The 24,951-nt window shown below is 32.9% G+C and overlaps 1 protein-coding gene and 1 non-coding gene across 3 annotated transcripts; one reads left to right on the top strand and one right to left on the bottom strand.

Moving 5' to 3' along the window:
* Positions 1-713: 713 nt before the first annotated feature.
* LOC120274027 (trans-resveratrol di-O-methyltransferase-like) lies at positions 714-2,404 on the top strand. Of its 2 annotated transcripts, none has more exons than XM_039280773.1 (2): positions 714-1,527; positions 2,153-2,404. In XM_039280773.1, exons 1-2 carry the CDS (start codon positions 760-762, stop codon positions 2,399-2,401), a joined length of 1,017 nt encoding a protein of 338 aa, XP_039136707.1. In that variant the 5' UTR covers positions 714-759; the 3' UTR covers positions 2,402-2,404. The 2 variants fall into 2 exon arrangements, with proteins under 2 accessions (XP_039136707.1, XP_039136706.1); XM_039280772.1 differs by having other exon boundaries at positions 2,096-2,404.
* A 14,398-nt stretch (positions 2,405-16,802) lies between these two features.
* On the bottom strand, positions 16,803-16,909 carry LOC120274342. Its single transcript, XR_005540869.1, has one exon. It is a non-coding gene; the product is annotated as a small nucleolar RNA R71 (small nucleolar RNA).
* Between the last annotated feature and the right edge of the window lie 8,042 nt (positions 16,910-24,951).

The following is a 24,951-nucleotide window of genomic DNA, read 5'->3' as shown; positions in this document are numbered from 1 at the left end:
GAGAATTTTCCTTCGATGTTTTGAGCTAGTAATTTAGTATAAACATATTTGTATCAGATTAATAGCCATCCACTTTTTGATAAAAGGCGATGAACCATGTAAAAGCGAAGTAATTGGACTTTTTTAAGCGATTAACCATTTTGGGCTTACATGTTAACCTTTTTCAATGATTGAGTTACTATGTTTTAATTTTTAATTTTTTATTAAAAATATTTTTTTTACAATACAAAATGAATATTGATGATAAAGAAGAACATTAGACATCATAATTAAAATTTAATAATTAAAACACTTGGATAGAGCTTAGTTCTAAAATTCATATAAAATGATTTTTGAAAAATTAGGACGAAAATAAATTACAATTTTATAAGAATTTTATATACATTTGAAAAAGATTACGTGAATTAGTAAAAAGCTTAATTAATGTTATGAGAATATTACACTCTTTTGTCTCATAAAAGTCTAAATTTTGAGAAATATCTGTAGATGAATAATTGATAATTTTGGTTCAAATAAATAACATTTATTTAATTAAAACAACGAATAATTTATTGAATAAATAATATTTAAATATGCCCCATGTCCCATGCCCCATGGCCCATGCGTTACTTTCCTATCCTTCCATGGACGACAACTCTTATCACTTCCTTCAAGACACCATATATACCCACCAGTTCTCTCCTTCCATGAACAACTCAAAGTGAAAGAGAGAACAAAAATTTAAGACATTTAGATTTCATACAATACAAACACACATACATGGCTGAGATGGAGTTCACCACTGCTGAACTGGTGGAGGCCCATGCACAAGTTTGGAACCTCTCGTTCGGCTACTTGAAATCCATGTGTCTCAAGTGTTCACTGGAGCTCGGCATCGCTGATGTTCTCAAGAAACATGGCAAGCCAATGGAGCTCTCCGAGCTGACCTCGGCTCTCTCAGTCCCTCCATCAAAGTTTGAACCTTTTGATCGCTTCATGACTACTCTAGTTCACCTAGAGTTATTTGCCAAAAAACAAGATGATTCAGGTGCCAAAAAGTATATGCTTACACCGGCATCCCATCTCTTATTAAAAGATGAAGCCATGAGCATCACCCCTTTAATTACCTTGCTCCTAGATCCTACCATGTGTGACTCTTCAAATGTCTTGGGGCCATGGTTCAAGAGCCCTTATAAGGGGAATCCGTTTGAGTTTTATTTCGGAAAAGGGATTTGGGATGTAGCCGGTGAGAAGCCGCAGTTTAACAAGATGTTCAATGAAGGGATGGCTAGTGATTCAAAATTTGTTTGTAATGTTGTTATGACGAGCTGCAGAGATGTGTTCAAGGGTTTGAAGTCAGTGGTCGATGTTGGTGGTGGCACTGGAATTATGGCAAGAAGTATAGCTCATGCTTTCCCGGGGATTAAGTGCACTGTGTTTGATCTCCCTCATGTGATTGATACCATGGAAGATCAACAACCTGGTGTCGCGTATGTTGGAGGTGACATGTTTGCATCTGTCCCTCATGCAAATGCTGTTTTATTGAAGGTATTTATGCATGCATCTCTCTGGTTTTGTTGACGCAAACGACTTGTTTTTATTGAATATGCATAAAGTCCAGGATTACAATTTAGCCCGCGCCCTGTGATGACCTATCTTATTTCAACCTGAAAATTGCGTTTGCTTTGGATTTAGGTCAGGAACTCGTGAGTCGCGTTGGTCCTAATCCCTATCTCCGTAGTTATATATTTAATTAGATTTAAAATGGATGATGAAAAAATTGATTAAAGCTAAATTATTTGGTCAATAATCTTGCATAATATTAAACTAAGATTAACGGGGAAAAAAATAACAAGATAAAATAATTATTATTTTAACTTGGATCATAAAAAAAATTATGTTGAGTTGCTAATCATGCAAGTAATGTTTGTTCTGATAACCGATAACTTCGCATACTCCCATAGATATTAGCGATATATAAATTGATAGAGAAACAATGATAACACTAAAAAGACGTTACTAGAACAAAAGATAAGTGCTTATGCATTCATTTTTTGTCCAGTTAAATTTATTAAATTGTTATTACTAATACATGTTTTAATTATGTTTATTTTAGTGGATTTTACATGACTGGAACAATGAAGAGTGTGTCAAAATATTGCAACGTTGCAAGGAAGCCATTCCACCTAGAGCAGATGGTGGGAAAATTATTATAATTGATATGGTGATCGGAGCCGTAACGAATAAACATGTTTGTGCAGAAGAAACTCAACTACTTTGTGATTTATTAGTGATGAGTCTCTACAGTGGCAAAGAAAGAAATGAACGTGAATGGCATAATATATTTCTATCTGCAGGCTTCACAGATTATAAAATTACTCACTTTTTAGGTATCCGATCAATTATTGAGTTATATCCTTAAAAAGGGTGGCTTATTTTAAATAGTTTACTAATAAATTTTAAATTTATATAAAGTATCTGTATCGAGTGAACATGCTCAATTTGATATTTTATGATATTTTAAATTATAAATATGTAATATTTGCATTATATTAATGAATAAAGGAGATTTGTAATAGAAGAATGCCTATATATTGGATGAGCATTTTTAATAGAATAAATATTATTTTATATATGAAAGATATATATATATATATCATTAATTATATATAGTGCCAAATTTTTTGGTTTAGCGATACTGGTTTCATTGCAAAAGGCTTGGTTTACTTGAAGCACAATCTCTGTATTACCTGAATGAAGGTGCACATGTAATACCTCAATGCTACTTGCATGCCATACTTTTGAATATTTGTGCTTATTGCATTTTTAAAAAATAAAGTAACTATATCTAATACTAAATATGGTGATGCTATCAAAATGGAGTTAAAAAACCAAGATTAATCTAATTTTTTTGTAATTATTAAAATATTTTATTTGTGGCTTAATTAATCTTATTTTTTTAAAAAAATTATTATTGCTTTTTTTACTTCCTTATAGGACCTTATAAGTGGACGCATGCCGGTGTCAAGATACAGGCTATCTTTATTTTTTATATTTTCAGATACTTTCGATAGTATATTTTTTTTATTTTCATTATAATCATTTTATAAATATAGTTTTCTATGTATTATTTACTTTAATAAATTATTCATAGTTTTGATTAATTGAATGCTATTTATTTAAACTAAAAAAAAAAATCAATTATTCATCCGAAGATATTTTCTCAAAATTTAGCCTTTTATATGACAAAGGAGTGTAACATTCTCATAACATTAAGTAAACTATTTAATGAATTCAGGTAATTTCTTTCATATATATATATATATATATATAAATCTTAGAAAATTATAATTTCTTTTGATCATAATTCTTTTTTAAAGATTATTCTAAAATCATTTTATATGAATGCTAGATCAAAATTTTATCCAAGTATTTTAATTATTAACTTTTAACTATTATGTCTAATTTATTGGTTACTGTCAATATTCAGTTTATATAGTTAAAGATACTTTTAATAAATAATTAAAAATTAAGTGCTCCAACTGAGGTTATCTTTGATGAAACATGGCAATCATTTTAACAGCAATCTTGGAAAGTTGGTCCTGATGTTATAATTTTCAGTGTACTAGCAAGATGCTATGGCTCCAAGTATGAGTGGAAGGGAGGAGGTTCTCAATATAGCTTTTGGAAAACATAAATTGTTTCCTGATGATTGTATGCTATGAATTTGTGGGAGGAAAGAGGTTAAGTACTTGCTGTTTCACTTGCTATTGCAAGTCTAGCAGCAATTTGTATGTATGTTTTGGAAGTGCATAGTCAGATCAGAGAGGGCATGCTGATGAAGTGTAGTTCCTAGTCTACTGGCAATCCTAATAATCTTGTTTTGGCTAGATAGACATTTTGTGTGTTTGTTTAGCTTGTCATTTTGACTGTTTTTAGTTACATGGGTGTGTTTTCTATGTAAAGTCCATGTTTGATCAAATTTTTTATCCATTATATTAGCATTTTATCTATTATATAGTTTTGTATGCTCTTCAAGTCACCATTATTCAAGTCCATGTCTAACTAATTGACTGTTCATGCTTATCTTTCGTAGTCTAGAACTAGAAATGATGATATGCACCACTTTATTAACACAGAGTAGCTGATCAAACAGCACACTATAGACATTGTTACATGTTATAGCTCATGCTTTCCCGGGGATTAAGTGCACTGTGTTTGATCTCCCTCATGTGATTTATACCATGGAAGATCAACAACCTGGTGTGGCGTATGTTGGAGGTGACATGTTTGCGTCTGTCCCTCATGCAAATGCTGTTTTATTGAAGGTATTTATTCATGCATCTCTTTGGTTTTGTTGACGCAAACGACTTGTTTTTATTGAATATGCATAAAGTCCAGGATTACAATTTAGCCCGCGCCCTGTGAGGACCTATCTAATTTCAACCTGAAAATTGCGTTTGCTTTGGATTTAGGTCAGGAACTCGTGAGTCGCGCTTGGTCCTAATCCTTATCTCCGTAGTTATATATTTAATTAGATTTAAAATGGATAATGGAAAAATTGATGAAAGCTAAATTATTTGGATCGATAATCTTGCATAATATTAAACTAAGATTAACGGGAAAAAAAAATAACAAGATAAAATAATTATTATTTTAACTTGGATCATAAAAAAAATTATGTTGAGTTGCTAATCATGCAAGTAATGTTTGTTCTGATAACCGATAACTTCGTATACTCCCATAGATATTAGCGATATATAAATTGATAGAGAAACAATGATAACACTAAAAAGACGTTACTAGAACAAATGATAAGTGCTTATGCATTCATTTTTTGTCCAGTAAAATTTATTAAATTGTTATTACTAATACATGTTTTAATTATGTTTATTTTAGTGGATTTTACATGACTGGAACAATGAAGAGTGTGTCAAAATATTGCAACGTTGCAAGGAAGCCATTCCTCCTAGAGCAGATGGTGGGAAAATTATTATAATTGATATGGTGATTGGAGCCGTAACGAATAAACATGTTTGTGCAGAAGAAACTCAACTACTTTGTGATTTATTAGTGATGTGTCTCTAAAGTGGCAAAGAAAGAAATAAACGTGAATGACATAATATATTTTTATCTGCAAGCTTCACAGATTATAAAATTACGCACTTCTTAGGTATCCGATCAATTATTGAGTTATATCCTTAGGGTGACTTATTTTAAATAGTTTATAAATAAATTTTAAATTCATATGAAGCATCTGTACAGAGTGAACATGCTCAATTTGTTATTTTATGATATTTTAAATTAAAAATATGTAACATTAACATTATATTAATGAATAAAGGAGATTTGTAATAGAAGAACGCGTGTAGATTGGAAGAGCATTTTTAATAGAATAAATATTATTTTATATATGAATGATATATATATATATAGCATTAATTATATATATTGCCAAAGGTTTTTGGTTTAGCGATACTGGTTTCATTGTGAAAGGCTTGATTTACATGAAGCTTAATGTTTGGGTTTGAAATGCACTGGACACAATGGTGTTACAAGTCCTTAGATATGCTAACTGCTTGAAGCACAATCTCTGTATTACTTGAATGAAGATGCACATGCAAGACCTCAATGCTACCTGCATGCCATACTTTTAAATATTTGTGCTTATTGCATTTCTAAAAAATAGATTAGATATATCTAATTTTGAAAAATGGTGATGCCATCAAAATGGAATTAAAAAATCAAGATTAATCCAATCTTTTTTTTTTGTAATTATTAAAATATTTTATTTGTGGATTGATTAATCTAATTTTTTTTTTAAAATTATTAATACTTTCTTTACCACCTTATATGACTTTATTTGTGGACGCATACCGGTGTCAAGATACAAGCAATCTTTATTTTTTATATTTTCACATACTTTCAATAGTATATATATATATTCATTATAATCATTTTATAAATATAGTTTTCTATGTATTATTTATTTCAATAAATTATTCATAATTTTAATTAAATAAATGTTATTTATTCAAACTAAAAAAAATCAATTATTCATCCAGAGATATTTTCTCAAAATTTAGCCTTTTATATGACAGAGTGTAACATTCTCATAACTTTAAGTAAGCTATTTAATAAATTCATGTAATATTTTTCATATATATATATATATAAATCTTACAAAATTATAATTTCTTTTGGTCCTAATTCATTTTTAAGGATTATTCTAAAATCATTTTATATGAATATGCTAGATCGAAATTTTATCCAAGTGTTTAAATTATTAACTTTTAACTATTATGTCTAATTTATTGGTTACTGTCAATATTCAGTTTATATAGTTAAAAATAATTTTAATAAATAATTAAAATTTAAGTGCTCTGACTGAGGTTATCTCTGATGAAACATAGCAATCAATTTAACGGCAATCCTAAAAATTGGTCCTAATGTTATAATTTTTAGTGTACTAGCAAGATGCTTTGGCGCCAAGAATGAGTCTAAGGGAGGAGGTTGTCAATATAGTTTTTGGAAAACATAAATTGTTTCCTAATGATTGTATGCTATGAATTTGTGGGAGGAAAGAGGTTAAGTACTTGCTGTTTCACTTGCTATTGCAAGTCTATACAGATAGCTTTTTTTTTCCAGTCTAGCAGCAATTTGTATGTATGTTTTGGAAGTGCATCATCAGATCAGAGAGGGCATGCTGATGAAGTCTAGTTCCTAGTCTGCTGGCAATCCTAATAATCTTGTTTGGTCTTGTTTGGCTAGATGGACATTTTGTGTGTTTGTTTAGCTAGTCATTTGAATTTTTAGTTTCATTGGTGTGTTTTCTATGTCAAGTCCATGTTTGATCAAATTTGTTATCCATTATATTAGCATTTTATCTATTATATAGTTTTGTATGCTCTTCAAGCCACCATAATTCAAGTCCATGTCTGACTAATTGACTGTTTACGCTTATCTTTCATAGTCTAGAACTAGAAATGATGATATGCGCCACTTTATTGACACAGAGTAGCTGATCAAACATCACACTATAGACATTATTACATGTTAACCGTCTCATTAAGTCCAAAAATGCATATTTAGGTACTCTATTTCCTTTTCACCGTCTTTGTGTGGACATAGTATATTACAATATCAATCATAAAATTTATTCTCATTTTTACATGAAAGGAGTGAACAGATAGGAACATTCTTACTATAATTCTACTCAACCATATCTAAACACAAATCATCAATAATAAAATTTATTATCATTTTTATGTAAATATAACCTAATTATAAACAGATGGAGTTTGATTTGTTATGTGATATTTTTATTGGTTTGTCATTTTTTATGTAAATATAACCTAATTATGTCAAAGGTCATTATGGATGATGGAACTAACTAATTAAAAATAATATGATTTTAAAACTAGTAAGTTTACAATGTCTGCAATGCAAAACATGCAAAACTTGTATCAGCATATATTAAGGTTTATGTCTTGTCGTTGTTAGCGGATCCTGGTTTATAGCTATTATAAGAAGATAAAATTAATTTCATATATATTTCACTATGTTTCGACATATATGTTTGTTGTGAGTTGTACTTCAATAAATTCAATAGGCTTTTATTTGCAAAGTTTAGTTAAATATATGTATATATATATAGCCATTCAATTATATGAATGAATCTAACTACTAACATATAAATGAAGATTTTTAGGGCTGAAAAAGAGAGAGCATGGCCACCGGAGAAGAGAAGAAGATCTAGGAATGGCAGCACAATTTTGAGGAAATTTCAAGGATCTTTGAGGCTCCAATACACCCAATATCGAGGGGAAATCCACCATTTGGAAGAAGAGCTATTCTTAGGACCCAGAAGCGACCTTCGGAAGGAGAAAGCATCATTTGGCAACCTTTGGAGGGGGAAGCGTTATTTGGCCTGATCTACTTCATCTTCATCATTATTTCACCTAGGGAGTGTCATTTATGACTTGTTTCTTTGTTTTAGCTTACATTTTTGTTGATACTTGTTTGATGCACACTAGACCCCCAAGGCCACCGTATGTCAGTGAACCTTGGGGGGTTTATCATGTATCTTGGATAATTGTTCTTCAATTTAATGCATTGCTTTGGTTTGTGATTTACTCCATTATGCTTTCATGCTAGAATTATATGTGGAGAAATCCATAGTTTTTTTATGAGTTGTACATGTTAATGCGACCTACTCACATGTATTAGATCTTGAATGGATTAGAAGGGGTTGCTTGTGGCAACACACTGAGAGATCAGGTGTTGGTAGTCCTCTGACTCTTAAGAGTAGACCCAGATGTGTTTACTCTTACTTGTGGAGTTCCTTGTTCTTAATGCAATTGTAGGAGAGTTGATCCGGAAGAGATTCCGATCAACACTAGTATGGAATTAGGGTTCAATCGCCAAGAGATTGGGGTTGATCTAATTTAGAAATCTCTCAGTCCAAACCAACTTTGCATGTTTTGACATTTATTCATGTATCATGATGACCCCTAAGGGGATCCACTTCCATGGCCCTTTTCATCTCATTGTTGTGTTAGTTGTCATTTGCCTTAGCCCTCACTTTGTGTTTTCCCATTTATTTATTTTCTTTATCTAGTTAAGTGAAAAATTCCCATCAATTAAGAGTTAGGTTAGAAAGTAGGCAGCGAAGGAGTAATAGTAGATCCTTGACTCCGAGGAATACGATCCTCGTGTTTACATGAGGTATTACTTGGCAACCCCGTACACTTGTGGGATTCACACCAATTGTATATCAATTATTGTAGTTTGTGTAGGTTCTTATGTTTGTTAGAAAACTAATATTCAATTCTCTGGTCAAACTTCTGATAATGTTAGTGGAAGTAATTGTTATTGGCAGTAGTATATCAAGGCACATCAATTTCAAATTTCTAATGCATCAAGATTTTGAAGTTTCCATTGCATTGATATGGCAATCTGAAAATAGGAATCTCTGTTCTTCATATCTAGCACTATAAAACCTAAACATTCATGTCTAGCACGTCTTTTATCAATTTATGGTGTATGTTGTTGATCCATAGGTAAAATGAACTTTATATCTATTGTTTATGTTCCTTTTAGTCTTCCTTAAGCAACCTTTGACATTAATTATTATTTGTGTTGTGTGCATAATAAAATTGGTATTACTTTATGGTTGCATAATTGGATTTAGGTTTGACCTTTAAACCTTTAATTTTTTTGCTTGAAAATGAAGATCCTACACACAACTAAGATCACCATTATTCTTTCAGGGCCTCTTGAATGATGTTACAACTAGTGCTATGGCATTTGGTTTTATTCAAGCTGTGATAAGTGAACCTGGATTGGCCAAACCTAGATCATAAGAACCTGCACAAATATTGATAGATATGCTTTTTCTTGTATGCCATCAAAGATGGCAAAGAACTTTGATAAATTATTGTTTGTGGGATGGCATGTTTTTTCCTTTAGAAGCACATGAGAAATGCAAAAAATAACTATCAATGTTTTTTATGCAAAAAAAAAAACCTTAAGACTTTGCATATTAAGAATTTCGTATGTCAATATTTAATAGTTTTTTAAGTATCTAAATGCTTCTTATGAGCATATTTTCTATTCTTCTCACTTCTAGAAAAAAAATATATTTAAAATTTTGCATGCTATGAATTTTATATTTTATCATTTAATAGTTATTTATTTGACTCTAATTACAATTATAGTTCTTTATTTAACAATGTTTATTTACCTTTGTAGGAGAACTCATAGTCAAGGATGATGAAGCTTGAAGATTAGGAGGCTACAAGACACTCTATATTTTGTATAATTAAGCAAAAAACATACATTTTAATCGATGTAGATAAAATGGTGTGATATCTTTAACTTTGTGTAATTAAGCAAAATACATTGTGTTGCAAGAAATTGAATTTAGCATGCTTATGATTGTGTTGCAAGATTTGACTTGTACATTTGTGGTTCAAAAGATTTTATTTATAAATATTTAGGAATATATTATATTCAAAGCTAATAAACAAGTTTTAGGAGTGGTCATAATTGCTTCTAAAAAGTAAAATGTTTAGTTTTTGAGGCGTTTATAACCGCCTCTAAAATTATAATGAGGATTTTAAGAAATATTAATTTTTGAGGCAATTATAACCCCTCTAAAACTAAAGTGAGGTTTTTAAAAAATATTAGTATTTAAGGCGGTTTTAAATGCCTCCAAAAGTATGAAGAGTAGTTTAATAATTATTAGCTTTGGAGAAGGTTATAACCACCTCTAAGATATACAATTTTTAGAACCATATAAAATATGTAGAGAGTTTAAAAATTATTAGTTTTGGAGGCAGTTTTAATCGCCTCTAAAACTAGTTGAAGCTATGGAGGCGGTTAAACCTGCCTCTATAGGATTTGAAAACCGCCTCTAAAACCTTTTTCTAGTGTAGTGTAAACACATGGTTGGACTAAGAGAAAGAATAAATCAGTAAGAAAATTTACACATACCTTTTTTTAAATGCATGAATAGTATTCAAGCAACCATAATCTTGCAGATAAAACATCTATAAGTCTTTATATAATCACAAGTAGGTGAATATATTACAGAAGAACACTAGAAAATATTTTCTAGTGCATACTTAGCTGTGCCCTGTCACGATAACATACTCACTAATCAAAATGGTTAATCCTAATGGAAAATTGAAATTCAGCCAAAAAAAAAAATTTAATAACTTTGGTGCCCATCCATTTGTGTTTGGAACACACTAAATTTTTTTCCAATGATTAATTGCCCATCCAGTTGTCTCAATCTTCAGCTCTTATGCCAAAAATATGACTTTAGCAACTTCACTTAACCTATTCATTTACACATGAAAGTCACCTCGTATAGATAAGCAAAGCATAAGTGAGTGTATAACAACACTAGACAACTCTTTCAGAATAACAGCTCAAATTAATTTAATTAAAATTTGAAATATATTTTATATTTAATTCAAAACTATGAAAAAATAAGTGATATACACACACTATATATTCACAGTTTATATTTCAAATTAAAACTCAATCTAATAAAACAATAATATTATAAATAAAAAAAATATTAATTATGAATCAAAGCATAAGTGAGTGTATAACAACACTAGACAACTCTTTTCTGAACAACAGCTCAAGTTAATTTAGTTAAAATTTGAAATATGTTTTATATTTATTTCAAAATCTATGAAAAAATAAGTGATATATACACACTATATATTCACAGTTTATATTTCAAATTAAAACTCAATCTAATAAAACAGTAATATTTTAAAATAAAAAAATATTAATTATGAATCAATGATTGTTAATATAAAAGTGAATATAAGATGGATGACATGTTAGAGTTGGGAGGGTTAGGGGTGGCAATAATCTGTTCGGACCCGCCGGCCCGGAATAAAAAGGGTTTGGACATAAGGTTTGCAAATGCGGGCCGGGTCCGGACATGGCTTGGTTGTCCGGATTTAAATCCGGGCCGGGTCCGGACATAGAAATTCGGACAACCGGGCCCTTTTAACCTCTAAAACTTTAAAAAGCCCACAATCTTGGGCCCATTTGTTTTTCAAAGTCCCATTCTTACAAAAACTTTAAACATCTATTGTTTTTTTCTATTAAGACTTAGATTTTTTTATAATTTGAGTTGAGTTTTGGATTATTAATGTTTTTTTTTTTTACATTTAATGTGAATTAAATTATTTTTTTGTATAATTTAATATTTGAGCGAACTTAAAAAAATAACTTATAGAATTCGGAAAAATTTTGGACATCCGGACAACCCGATTTTTAAAAATAAACGGGATTGGACATACCAAGTTTGTCCGGGATTTAAAACCAGCCGGGTCCGGACACAAGTTTTTCTATTTATATTAGTAGTTGTCCGGACCCGGTTTTGTCCGGACCCGAATTTTTGCCACCCCTAGGGAGGGTGAATAGATGTTTACCAACTAATAATTTTGTATAGGCATATCCCTATCAAATAAATAACGCCCATTCAGTATTGATAGGGGCAATTAATCAGCAACCCTATTGACAAATTGGACTAGTTAACCGATTAATCATTATAGACTTATTAATAATTTTGATTGATTGAATTATTGTGCTTTAATTTATAGTTTTTTTATTAAAAATATATTTTATTATACAAATTGAATATCAACAATAAAAAGTACCAATAGACATCATAATTAAAACACTTTGATAAATCCAGGTTCTTGCAATCATATAAAATGAGTTTTAAAAAAATTAGGACAAAAAAATTATAATTTTGTATATATATATATATATATATTTGAAAAATATTACATGAACTCATAAAAAAGCTTAATTAATGTTATGACAATACTACACTCATTTGTCATATAAAAGGCTAAATTTTGAGAAGTACCTCTAGATGAATAATTATTATTTTTAGTTCAAATAAATAACATTTATTTAATTAAAACTATGAATAATTAATTGAAATAAATAATACATAGAGAACTATATTAATTTATAAATTGACATTAATGAAAATAAAATAATAAACTATCTAAAGTATCTAGAAAAATAAAAAATAAAAAAACTATAGAGAATGTATGTAAAAATAAAAATCAATAATTTCTTTATTTAAGTAGTAAATAATAAAATAGATAAGTATATCATTTTTTTTATTATTTCATTAATTAAAAGATTTATTGAAATTTCTATGCCGTTTTAAATGTTAAGTGTCAAATCTTTATTTGATAATTGCTAAAACACACAAAAGTTTTGGAAGATTGTTTAATTTGTTTTTAATTATGATAGCATAGGATTGATACCATTTTCGTCCAATAATATATATATATATATATTTGAAAAATTGAAAAGGGCTAAAAAAAAAAAAAAAATCTTCGACCTCTTTAAGACATACATACCCCTTTATTTTTGGCGGAAACAAAAAGTTTCAACTTTCAAGTCCATTTATTTTTTTATATTTTTATATTTTTTTAAACACCAAAATATCTATATTTAAAATTAAAAACAAGCATTGCCTCCGTTGCCTCCGTTAAACAATGCAAAAATAGGCATTGCAGAAAAAAAAACCATCCTTTCCCCTCCCTTCGCTCAATATCTTGTGTATCACCTCCGAAACCATTTCGATGTACAGCCTCAGCCTCTATTCTGTCGAGGTTGCTATTGTGACATGCACGCATCATATGTGTAGCTCAACACTTATAACAAAAGTAAACTTTTGTACATATATACAACATTAATGGTCGCTAACTTACCAGTCAATGCCATTCATAAGATGAAAGCATGAAAATAGAATAGGTCCTGCCTAAATGGGGGCACTGGCTGAGATTTGGCCCACCTTGTCCCTGAACCGGCCCCACAAAACCTGCTTGTAACCTGTAACCAACTGCTAATGTAGTGGGCCTGGTTATGGGTTAGAATCTCTCAAACCTGTGACCCGGTGGGTTGAATTTTTTTTTGTTTGTTAATTTGAAAATTTTTGTTAAAAAATTAACCACTTGAGCTACTGATGAGTGTATAATGTTCTATTATTTTATATCATTTTGCATACTCATTAGCCATATATTTGAAGTATATTGTGGAATTTAACGCTAAATATAGTGTGTTTTGCATTCTCATGCTTCGGATAACACTTAAAGATGAGAGAGAGAGAGAGAGAGAGAGAGAGAGAGAGAGCCACAAGAAGCATTCTAGATCCTAAACAAAGAAGATGGAGCTCTCTCGATATCAATTGGATAAGGACAAGGCAAACAAGATGGTTTACAGGCAGCTTACGGCCTGACTTATGGGCATAAGTCTCTTCTACAGAACCTTGCGGGCATGCTTATGCCCATAAAGAGGAGTATATAGTCAAACTAGAGGACCTTATGGGTAGGGCTTATGCCCGTAAGGAAGCCTGTAAGAACCATCTAGAGGAGTTTACGAACATGGCTTACACCCGTAAGGGCGGTTGCAAGGGTAGCACAGTGAAGCTTACAGTCCAGTGCTTACAGCAGTAAGCTGGACCATAACATAAGAAAGAGGATCTTATGGATTAGACTTACGGCTATAAGTGTTCTCGTAAGGCTCGTGGCCCATCATCTCCAGCTCCTTACGGCCATATCGTTACGCCCATAAGCAATCTATAAGACGCACAATATAAATATATTTGATGAGGACTTTTAGGGCAATCTTAGTGATTGAGTCCCGCAAGTGCATGGGGTCATCAAGTAATACCTTGTGTGTGACAAGGGTTCACATTCCATGGGGCCAAGGAGCTACTATTACTTCACTTTCATCTATTTCCTAGGCTAACACTTCGAATGATGAACAATAATTACAAAAAGAGAAAGAACTAACCAGAAAGAAATCCTGACTACTACTATGCACAATTGGCAATTAACACACCCTTTGCGTGTGTGTACCGCAAGTAGACGGGTTGTCGAAGTAATAAATTACCCAAGTAGGTGGGTAGTCTAATACACAGGGAATAGGTTTCAGAAACAAGTGATGTTGCTAACTAGCTAAGTGAATAATCAGTTGGTGTATATAATTTGGATACTAATAAAATATAAAGAAATAAAATAAAATAAAAGGTAAAGAGAAGGAAACAATCAATGGTAAAGTGGGGTACTTTAACAGTGCTCCCCTAGGACTATTGTTTCAAGTTCAAGATTAATATTATGCTTCCCTAATTAAATTTCAAAGAGTCGTGGAAATCCAAAAGCACACAGTCCTAAATCTAAGGTCAACTGTAACTAGCCCTCTACGTATGCCCCGGCGGAAAGAAATACTCTCAACACCTTATACTGCGTGGGACTACTTGGAGTTCTAGGGACTACAAGTGATAAACCCTATTCCCAAATCTAGATCTAATCCTTTGGTCTAGGCGAAAGACCCCTAATCACAACTAAGCCCCAGCGGTTAAGCCCTAGTGAAGGAGATCTATCAACACTTCACTATGTTTGTGATTATAAAGAACTTATGGAATGTGGAGGTAGGATAAATCACATCGGAAGGGAAAGGGGACGCTCTGCTACCTCTCAACCCTCTTCAATCTCGCTAAGTCTAATTCTAATGAAGTTGTCACTCATTTAAAAGGATACCAGATGGATTCTCAACCCCAGTGTCACCCTAAGGGAAAATCAAACCATATGCAAACAAGATTGAAACTCAATTAAAAGAAATATATTAAGAGTCAATAAAACAAAATCATCCTAGGGTTTACAAGTTCAAGTACCCACTAGGGGTTTAGCTCTCCATAAAGCAATACATGATCAAAGAATAAATCAAAGATAAAAGCAAACTATGCATAAGAATAATCCCCATTTTATCCATGATAATGGTCTCTAAGAGCCGCTTCTTCTTCTTTAAGGACTCATCCGTCAAGTCTAGGGCACACCTCGCCGAAACAATGCCATTGAAAGCTCCCTTAACAACTCTCCTTAGAAGGAAATTGATATTGAACCCTATAGAAATGCTCCAAAACCTGGCAAAAACCTCCTCCAAACCCTAACCGCACTCTCTCCAAAAGATAGGAGAAAGACACCGAACACAAATTTTCAAGGCGGTATTTATAACAACTACAGTAATTGCTACATGAGAGTGTGGATTCTCAGGTTTTTTGAATTTCGTGTTTTGTTAAAACTTGTGTTACATAACTTGATGTGTATGATTTGTGTAGTTGTCATTATGAAAATCAGCATGTGTTGAATGCCATAGTTGTGATTGCTATAGGGTAGTTGCAAAACTTGATGTACATGATTACCATAGTTATAGTTGCAATACTTGATGTATTTGATTGCCATATATGTGACATTGCTTTTAGAGCACACATAATATTCATAGAATGTAACTCATAATCACTGTTGGAGAGTCACTGCATGTTTCACTATGGGATTAGTCCGGGGAGCTCCTTTTCATCAATGTTTCTATTTAGATTTATCCCATCTCTTTCTTTCCGTTCTCCACCTTTCTTAATCTCTCTTTAGATTCATAGATTAGAACTCTACCCAATCCTTTGATCAAACTAGATATTAGAAAATAAATTAGTACTAGAAGATTACTAATCCCTATGGATTCAACTACCCAATCCTCTATTAGGTATATTATACTACTTTTTATGACCTGTGCACTTGCAATACGCAAGGGTCATATAAAGTTTTTGGTACTGTTACTGGGGATTGGCAACTTTTAGGAACATTACGATTCTAGTAATCTAGTCATTTTTAAATTTCTTGTTTTATCTTCTCTTTTCTTTTCTTTCTTTAGTTTTCTGATTCTTTCTTTTGCTTTATTTGAAGGTGACTTTGTATGACCCTGGCAGTTCATCTTCTTTAGCAAGCTAGGATCCAAATATCTAATGCACACTGCATAGGAGATTGAGACAAGTGAACCTCCATGCCACATGGTTAGTTGAGATCAACATTGAGGTTGATCAAGAAGCACTAATGGCTGATAATCAAAGGGGTATTATTAATTATGCATGACCAAACATGGAAAGGTTAGGATTGAGTATTGTTTATCCTCCCGTGGTAGCAAATAATTTTGAGTTAAAGCTGAACTTTATACAAATGGTACAACATATGTGCCAGTTTGATGGATTTTAGAATGAGGACCCATATGCTCATTTTATGAGTTTTCTCAACATTTGTAATATGTTCAAGGCAGATAATGTGTTTGAGGATGCAGTTCACCTTTGGCTATTCCCGTTTTCAATGCGAGGAAAGGCTAAGCAGTGGCTAAGTTCTTTGCCAACGGAATCTATTATGACATGGGCTCAGTTAGTTGAGAAGTTCTACACCAGATACTTTCCTCAGGCTAAGATTACCAAGCTCATAAATGACATTTCCTCATATAGGCAGTTAGAATCAGAAACCTTGTATGACACTCGGGAGAGGTACAAGGACAAGTTGAGAAAATGTTCGCAGCATGGCCAAGCATTTTATGGTGTGGAACTTTTCAACGCAAAATTTGATAGACGAGATGGCTACTAATGGTTATTAATGGAGTTCCGAGAGGAACAAGCCGGCTAAGGCAACCGACAATTATGAAGTAGACGTCATCACCACTTTAGTAGCACAAGCTAAGGTAGATGCCTTTTCAATCCCTAGTCATGGCTTGTGAGGCATGGGAACCAAAGGGCCGATAGAGTACCTCTTCTATTGATTTGGATGCCAAATCATCGGAACAGGTGGACTTTGATAAGTGTCTAAATGTATGTATTCTCATATATGTATTTGTTATTGTTAGCATGTAATTTTATAATGATTGATGCCCTGTTTTATGCTTAATCGTGTGTTATTTGCTTTATAGGGCATAGAAACGCCATGGAAGACACAAAGATACGATTTGGGCAGAAAAAGAGAAGAAAACAAGGTCGTGATACTGTAGAGTATTTGCTGTAACAGATCTGTAGATGGAGTACTGTAGCAAGATCAATGTAGTAACCACTGTAGCACATGGATGATTTTCGAGGCAGGAATTGATCCAAGCTATACGGGCTCAATGTTGCCCAGGATTGACCCGTGATAAACACTGTAGCAATAGAAGATGGAGTTTTGCTAGGTTCATACTGCCTCAATGAGGCCACCATTGACCTCCCTCATTGACCCGGTATGGCATGATTTTTTGGGGGTATTAAAGCACATTTGTAGGAGAACCAAAGGGGACTTTTCCTTGGCCGTTTGGGCCGCCAGCACCAAACTTTCTTGAGGCTTTCCGGCCACCTTCCGGCGATGATCCTTGTGGGGAACAAGCACACTTCATCACCAAGAGGGATAGGAGCAAAGGAGAAGGAGTTGGAGTGAAGTTCTAAGCCACCATTGCATCACCATTTGAAGGTTCATCGATTCAAGGAGATCAAGATCGTAGAGGGAGTTTTCTTGCTTCTTTATTGTCTTTCTTTTCCTTGTATGTTGTGTAAGTATCCCTCATCATGAGGGATTAACTTATTTTGAGTGTTTGTATATGGATGAACCCTAGGGTGTATTCTTGTGTATGAGCTTGTGATGTTGTTATTTATTTAATTTGATAGTTGTTTAAGATTCAATCTTTCATGCTTTCATGTCTAGAATTAAATGTATGGAGAGATCCATTATTCTTTTATAAGTTGTATGCGTAGATGTGACCTACTCACGTATACTAGATCTAGGAAAGATTGAAAGGGAATTCTTGTGCTAACACGCCGAGAGATCGGGTGTTGGTATCCCTCCAATGCTAGGTTTAAGCCGAAGGATAGTAGGTTTACTCCTATTAGAGATTTCCTTGAACTCATTGCAATCTTAGGTGGATTAATCTGGAAGAGATTCCGATTAACACTCCTATAGGATTAAGGGTTAGCCGCCGAGAAATTGGGGTTAACCTATTTATGAGATCTTTAGATCTTAAACGCCGTCAATACACTTTAAACCATCCAAGTTTGGGACTTAATGACAACCCTAGGGCTGATTCTTTGTCCAAACACCGCCTTCTCTTGCTTGACATTCCCTTGTTTATTTATTTATGTGTGTTAGCTACCCGGCCATAGGATTTAGCCTAGGTTAGTTTATTTTGTTTTATTTGTTCTTCTTACTAAGAATTGTAGGCTAGATCATAGATGAAGAGTGAGTAATAATACTTCCTTGGCCCCGTGGAATATGACCCCTGTGTCACTCATAGGGTATTACTTGGCGATCCCGTACACTTGCGGGAAGCAATCAAGACGCCGTTGCCGGGGACTTAAGGAATTCTAGGAAATTTCTAGCTTATTGCTCTAACCATTTTTATTTTATTTTATTTCTTCTTTTCATTTGTCTTATTTATTTTTGAGCTTAACTTTTTATATTTTTCTTGACTTTGCAAAGTACTGTGCATGACACGAGCATATCCATCAAACCTAGTTGTACAAGACAGTGAAATTGAGAGAACCATACAACGAGGATTAAAGGAGGTTGGAGAGGATTCATCATGGCAAGTTGGGACTCTGCATAAGGGGGTGAACAAATTATGGCTGATATCTGAAACGATTGGTTACCACCCAAACACCACTTATTCCACATACAAGACAATTCTGCTTCCATATTTAAACCATGGGAAGGCTCAGTTATTGCAGATGAAAATAATATATGGAAGGTAATGCTCACAGACTTCATGAATTTTGGTAAAGTTCCATCGGATGAAGAGGCTGGTATCCTGACTGATTTGACAGCACTGGACATAGCAAAACTATAAGCATCTAGGTGAACCTAGCAGAGATCAGGGGAAAGAAACTAAGGTTATTATGCAATCTGTGTATGGCATCGATGATAGTTCTGATGAAAGCTCAGTATATGCAGAAGAAGAGGAACCAGAATAAAGTGATTTGCTGCTGAATAAAAATCTGAGACCTTCATCGGAGGAAGCACCTGAATTAGAATTGAAAAAGTTACCTGAACACCTTGAATATGCATTTCTTGGGGAAAGGAACTCAGCTTCCTGTCATCATTGCCTCAAACCTTACAGTCGAACAAAAGAGAGATTTGGTGAATGTCTTGAAAAAGCACAAGAAAGCAATTGCCTGGAAGATAACTGATGTCAGGGGGATAAATCCTTCATTCTGCACTCACAAAATTTTGATGGAAGAGAATCATAAACCGTCAGCTTTACCACAAAGAAGACTAAATCCAAACATGAAGGAAGTAGTAAAAGTTGAAGTCATTAAACTTCTTGATGCAGGCATTATCTATCCAATTTTTGACAGTGAATGGGTAAGCCCAGTACAAGTAGTACCTAAAAAAGGGGAATGACTGTAATCACCAATGAGAAGAATGAGTTAATTCCTACTCGAACAATTACGGGATGGCGTGACTACAGAAAATTAAATGATGCTACCCGAAAGGATCACTTCCCCGCTACCATTTATTGATCAAATGCTTGAGAGGCTTGTAGGGCATTCATACTACTGCTTTCTGTATGGCTTTTCTGGGTATTTCCAAATTCCTATTGCACCAGAAGACCAAGTAAAAACCACATTCATATGTCCTTATGGAACATTTGCATATCTCCGAATGCCTTTCGGCCTATGTAATGCTCCTGCCGGCTTTTAGAGATGCATGATGGCAATTTTTGAAGATATGGTGGAAGACTTTATGGAAGTGTTCATGGATGATTTTTCTATGTTCGGTGACTCATTTGAGCTATGCCTCAAGAATCTAGAACGTGTTCTTACTCGGTGCGAGGAAACAAATCTCGTACTAATTGTGAAATCAAGCATATGCAGTTGTCATCATGTTTGTGAAAAAGACACCAGATGATACATCGAAGCACAAATATCATATTTGTTTCGTGTGTTCTTCCATTTCTAATAGAGGCAAGCCTCTATTATTAATTACCTCAAATAGTATCTTGGGAACCTCCGATTAAGGGCAAAAGTACAAGTAAAAGGGCAAGGAAATTTGCGAGTTATAATTTTTGTTATTTTATTATATATATATATATATATATATATATATATTTATTATCATATATCGTTGTCGTTGCTTGTGCCTTGTCACCGCGTCGCGTGCCTTGTTGCCATTTTGCAAGGTTGTCAAACCCGGACCGGCCCGGCCGGTTCAACCGAAAAAACCGGGAACCGGCCATGTGGCCGGCCCGGGTATACCCCATTGACCCGGGTATTAAAAAACCCGGTGTTAACCCGGTGACCCGGGCGGTTCAACCGGGAACCGGTTGACCCGGCCGGGTCAATCGGGTCACAATGTTTAATTTTTTTTTTACAATATTTAATAATTTATTATTATTTTCTCATTAGAAACTACAAAATTGTGTATATTTATTAATATTAATTTATAATTTATAACCAATAAATAGAATTACAATATATATATATATATATATCATAAACATCCCAACAAAAATTAACATTTAAAAATAAAATATATTAATGTATTATGTAAATACTTTCTAAAAAAATTTAATTTATTAAGAAAAATAAAAACAATAAATGAGTGTAATTTTTATTATAAAAAAATATAAAAATTAAAAGTATTCTAATTAAATAAAAAAATATAAGAAAAATTTAAAAACAAAAATAAAAAAACTCAATTGAGATATAAGAATTAGTGAATTAAATTTCTTATTTATTTTAACAAAATCAACCAATAAACAAATAAATAAATAAATAACACTGAGAGAAGTTTGATAATTATATATTAATAAATTAAATTTGTAAATTTTTAAAAAATGTAAAAATAAATGACAAAATTAGAAAACTCTACTTTATATAAGGTCATTTATCAATTTAAATATCAAATTTGAGTAGGTTTTTATAATATAATTATAGGTTTAATAATATATTTGCTCATTATTAATTATTATAATATTTTTTTATATTTAATTATTGACTCCGGTTCAACTCCGGTTCGACCCGGTTGAACTCATTGATCCCTGACCCCTGGGCTTAGCCGGGTCATTGCCCGGGCCGGGTCTGACAACCTTGCCATTTTGAGATATATATATATGTATATGTATATCTCGTTATTGCCTTGAGATTCGCCACTGCCTATGTTTTGTCACCACGTTGCATGTCCCACCATCATTTTGAAAAGTCTTTCTCATTACGGCCTTAAGAGATATATATATATATATATAATTTCCATCTTTCATATATTTTTTTCTAAGAAAAGGGTTTCATTGCCGTGAATTGAACATTTTTGTTATAGTTTCTGACCAACTAATTTTGTTGTTGCTCTAATAACATGCCATCGGTATTTGATGTATTGGCCGAACCTTTTTCTTCATTGCCACACATCTCATAGTCATCTTCATAATTCGTATCATTGTAGTTACCATCTTTTCAGCATCACCAACATCCATCTTTACTAATCATGTATAACCCATTTTTTGAATACAAAACGATTATTTTTTTTTTGCATATGCATGCATAGCATGATATAATGTTGGTAAATATTCATTCATTTTTTTAAATGGTGGGCCCATTATATATATATATATATTTTTTTAATTTTTATTCCATACTTTTTTTTATTTTCCATCTCATGCACGTAGGCATACTTTCTCATTCTTTTATTCATTTTTTTATTTTTTTATTATTATTTTTTTAATTTCATGCACGTAGGCATACTTTCTCATTCTTTTATTAATTTTTTTATTATTTTATTATTATTATTATTATTTTAATTTCATGCACGTATGCATGATTTCTCATTCTTTTATTCATTTTTTAATTTTTTTTTATTATTTTTTTCAATCTCATGCACGTATGCATGATTTCTTGTGAATTTTCATGCGTGCGCCTCCTCATTCATCATTTCATTTCATTTTATTTATTTATTTATTTATTCTGTTTATTTATTTTTTCTTTTTCTTTTCTTTTCTTTTTTTTTGTTTTATTATTATTATATTTTTTTAAACCAAGGATACCATCAATGAGGCTCTTCCTAATTGACTGATAAAGAAAATTGGTTAATATCAAATATTTCCCTTCATGGTGACTCTCTCATTATAAAAATATTACTAGAAACAATAGGTTGAAATAATAAAAAAAGTACAAGCAAACAGAATCCATTATGTAATAGTGCATCGTAAGCATCAAGCAAGCTGCCATTCTTGTCACGCGTGCCTAGTTGAGTCTGATGTTGGTTCAAGGTTTCAACAATCATATGCAGTTCAGAACACAACTGAAATACTTTGGGTTCATTCCAAAACAGTTGAACCTTCTGCATAAGCAAACTACAGTGATGGTCATGAGAGAGAGGAAGTCCCTCTGATAATAGAGGAACAAGGAATGGGTGTCGAAGTAGCTCAGGTATCCGCCACTTCTCACTCCGGTCCCATGCAAGACGTCTACACATCAGATCAAAGAGCCATGGGTTAGAGACTGGCTCATATACAATTTCATGGTGCAAATGGTGTCTTACCATAAACCATTTGGTAGAGGATGCAACCAAGGGACCAATATCTGAAGGACGTCCACACTTGATAGTGTTTCCATTTGCATCGTGTTCATTCCACATGAATGCCTCTGGAGACATGTAATTCAGTGTGCCAACCTGTGCATTACGTTGGATGTTGGTTGTATCACTCAAGATGATTTTAGCAATGCCAAAGTCAATAAGATTCAATAACCCTCTAACAAGTAGAAAATTTGCAGGTTTCATGTCAGACCTTTTCAACTTTGCTTGATTGAGAAGGTTGTACATCCACATTTGAGGATGGGTTACCTCTCCCAGGAACTAGAAATTGGGAGCATTACCAGAATTAGATCCACCTTCTTCTTTAATGATGTTGCCCTATATGAAGAGCCTTATGTTAATGCTGAAGAGCCTCAACTACATTTTTTTTAAAACTCCTTTGTCCCTCTTGAAGGCCATAATCTTGGAAAGCTGAAGAGTTCTCCACAGTAGATGATAACATTTGAGTTGAAAAGGCAGTTTGTCCACCCATAGGAGCATGTGTAGCTTAGTATGTTGGGCAGAAATGCACTAACATCGTAGTGACATTTGAGGCGCCTACGACTAAAAACCGACTTATTGGAGCCACAAAGTGATGACTATCCCTTGGTTCATTATGCTTCACTAACTCCTGTTCACTCACAGCTATTTCGTAGTTCAAAATGCTTCCTCCCTTCTTTGAAACATCCACCGATAAGGTCTCTCTCTGAACAGCCCGTAAAGCAGGATCACTGTATTTGGACGATCAAGGAAAACGCTAAATGGGGTGGTCCAAGCAAAGACATGCATCAATGGCAGCAGACAACAGCGGCGACGAGCGGCGGCAGTGGCACTGGCATCAAGCGGCGGCGAGCATCAGACGGCAGACAGTCGAGGCAGGTGGTACCGGACATGGTTGGCGGCATTATCTCAGCCACTCAACATGACGGCGACTCCCTTGACAGGCAGCAGCGGTGAGCATCAGACGGCAGGCGGCACTTGGAATTCTCTTCTCTTTCTTTTTTTTTATATATTATATATATATATCTAGTAGCATAGGGAAAGAGATAAAAACCATCTACCTTTTTCTTTCAGAGATTTTTCATTTTTTTCCCAGTTTTTTTCTTTCTCTGTTCTTCTTTTCCTTTTATAAGAATTTTCTTCTCATCCTTATCTTAATCCCAAAACCTTCTCATCCCTATCCTAATCCCAACTCACCCGTGAGATTACAACAAGCAGGTAAGATCAGATTCTTTTTAATTTTAATTTTTTTTTTAATTTTAATTTTAATTTTAATTAATTTATTTTTTTTAAAAAAAAATAATTTCGAATTTTAAATTTTAATTTCAAATTTTAATTATTTTTTTTAATTAATTTTATTATTTATTATATTTTATTTATTTTATTATTTATTATATATTATCATTGTTTTTTATTATTTTATTTTTATTTTATTATTATTATTTTAAAAATTCACTTAACTAAATCTGCCTCGGGATGTGTGTTCAAGTGCTTCAAGATTTGCACTTCTCAAATCGCCTCGAGATTCGTTCTCATGCCACATGAAATTCAGGATTGCCTCGGGATGTGTGCTTGGGCTATCCTAAGATTTGATATTACCTCGAGATATGTGTTCTCAAGAGTAATCCTGTAATTTGCCTTTATGCCTCAAGATAAATTCTCAGGGGTAATTTTGTAATTTGCATTTTGTCTGGAGATATTTTCTCAGGGGCAATTTTATAATTTGCATTTTGTATTTGCCTTGGAATTTGCATACTAGTCCAAGACAACCAAATGATCTATTAAGATTAAGATTAGGATGTTTAGATTTAATTCTAAACATATCCATGGTTTAAATTTTATTTAACTTAGGATTTGAGTTGGATTAGGACATATATTATATTGTTTATATATAAACAAATGCTCCCTTCCTACTTTTCTCACGAAATTCTCTTTGGTGAGTTTGAGTGAGAGAAGTAGGAATCCCCAATCTTTCCTTTGTCATGGCTAATACCTCTCAACCTTTTTGGGATATGGCCCAAAATTACAATGAGGTCCCCCAAAGTCAAGC

This window comes from Dioscorea cayenensis, chromosome 12 (genome assembly GCF_009730915.1).
Source record: "Dioscorea cayenensis subsp. rotundata cultivar TDr96_F1 chromosome 12, TDr96_F1_v2_PseudoChromosome.rev07_lg8_w22 25.fasta, whole genome shotgun sequence".
Taxonomy (NCBI): Eukaryota; Viridiplantae; Streptophyta; class Magnoliopsida; order Dioscoreales; family Dioscoreaceae; genus Dioscorea; species Dioscorea cayenensis.
This window is presented reverse-complemented; position numbering and strand designations above follow the sequence as displayed.

Excerpts from the sequence above, each read along its gene's own strand:
- LOC120274027 (XM_039280772.1), top strand. The coding sequence starts at position 760 with ATGGCTGAGATGGAGTTCACCACTGCTGAACTGGTGGAGGCCCATGCA. Across the intron at positions 1,528-2,095 it reads CAAATGCTGTTTTATTGAAG|TGGATTTTACATGACTGGAA; the intron begins GTATTTATGCAT and ends TGTTTATTTTAG.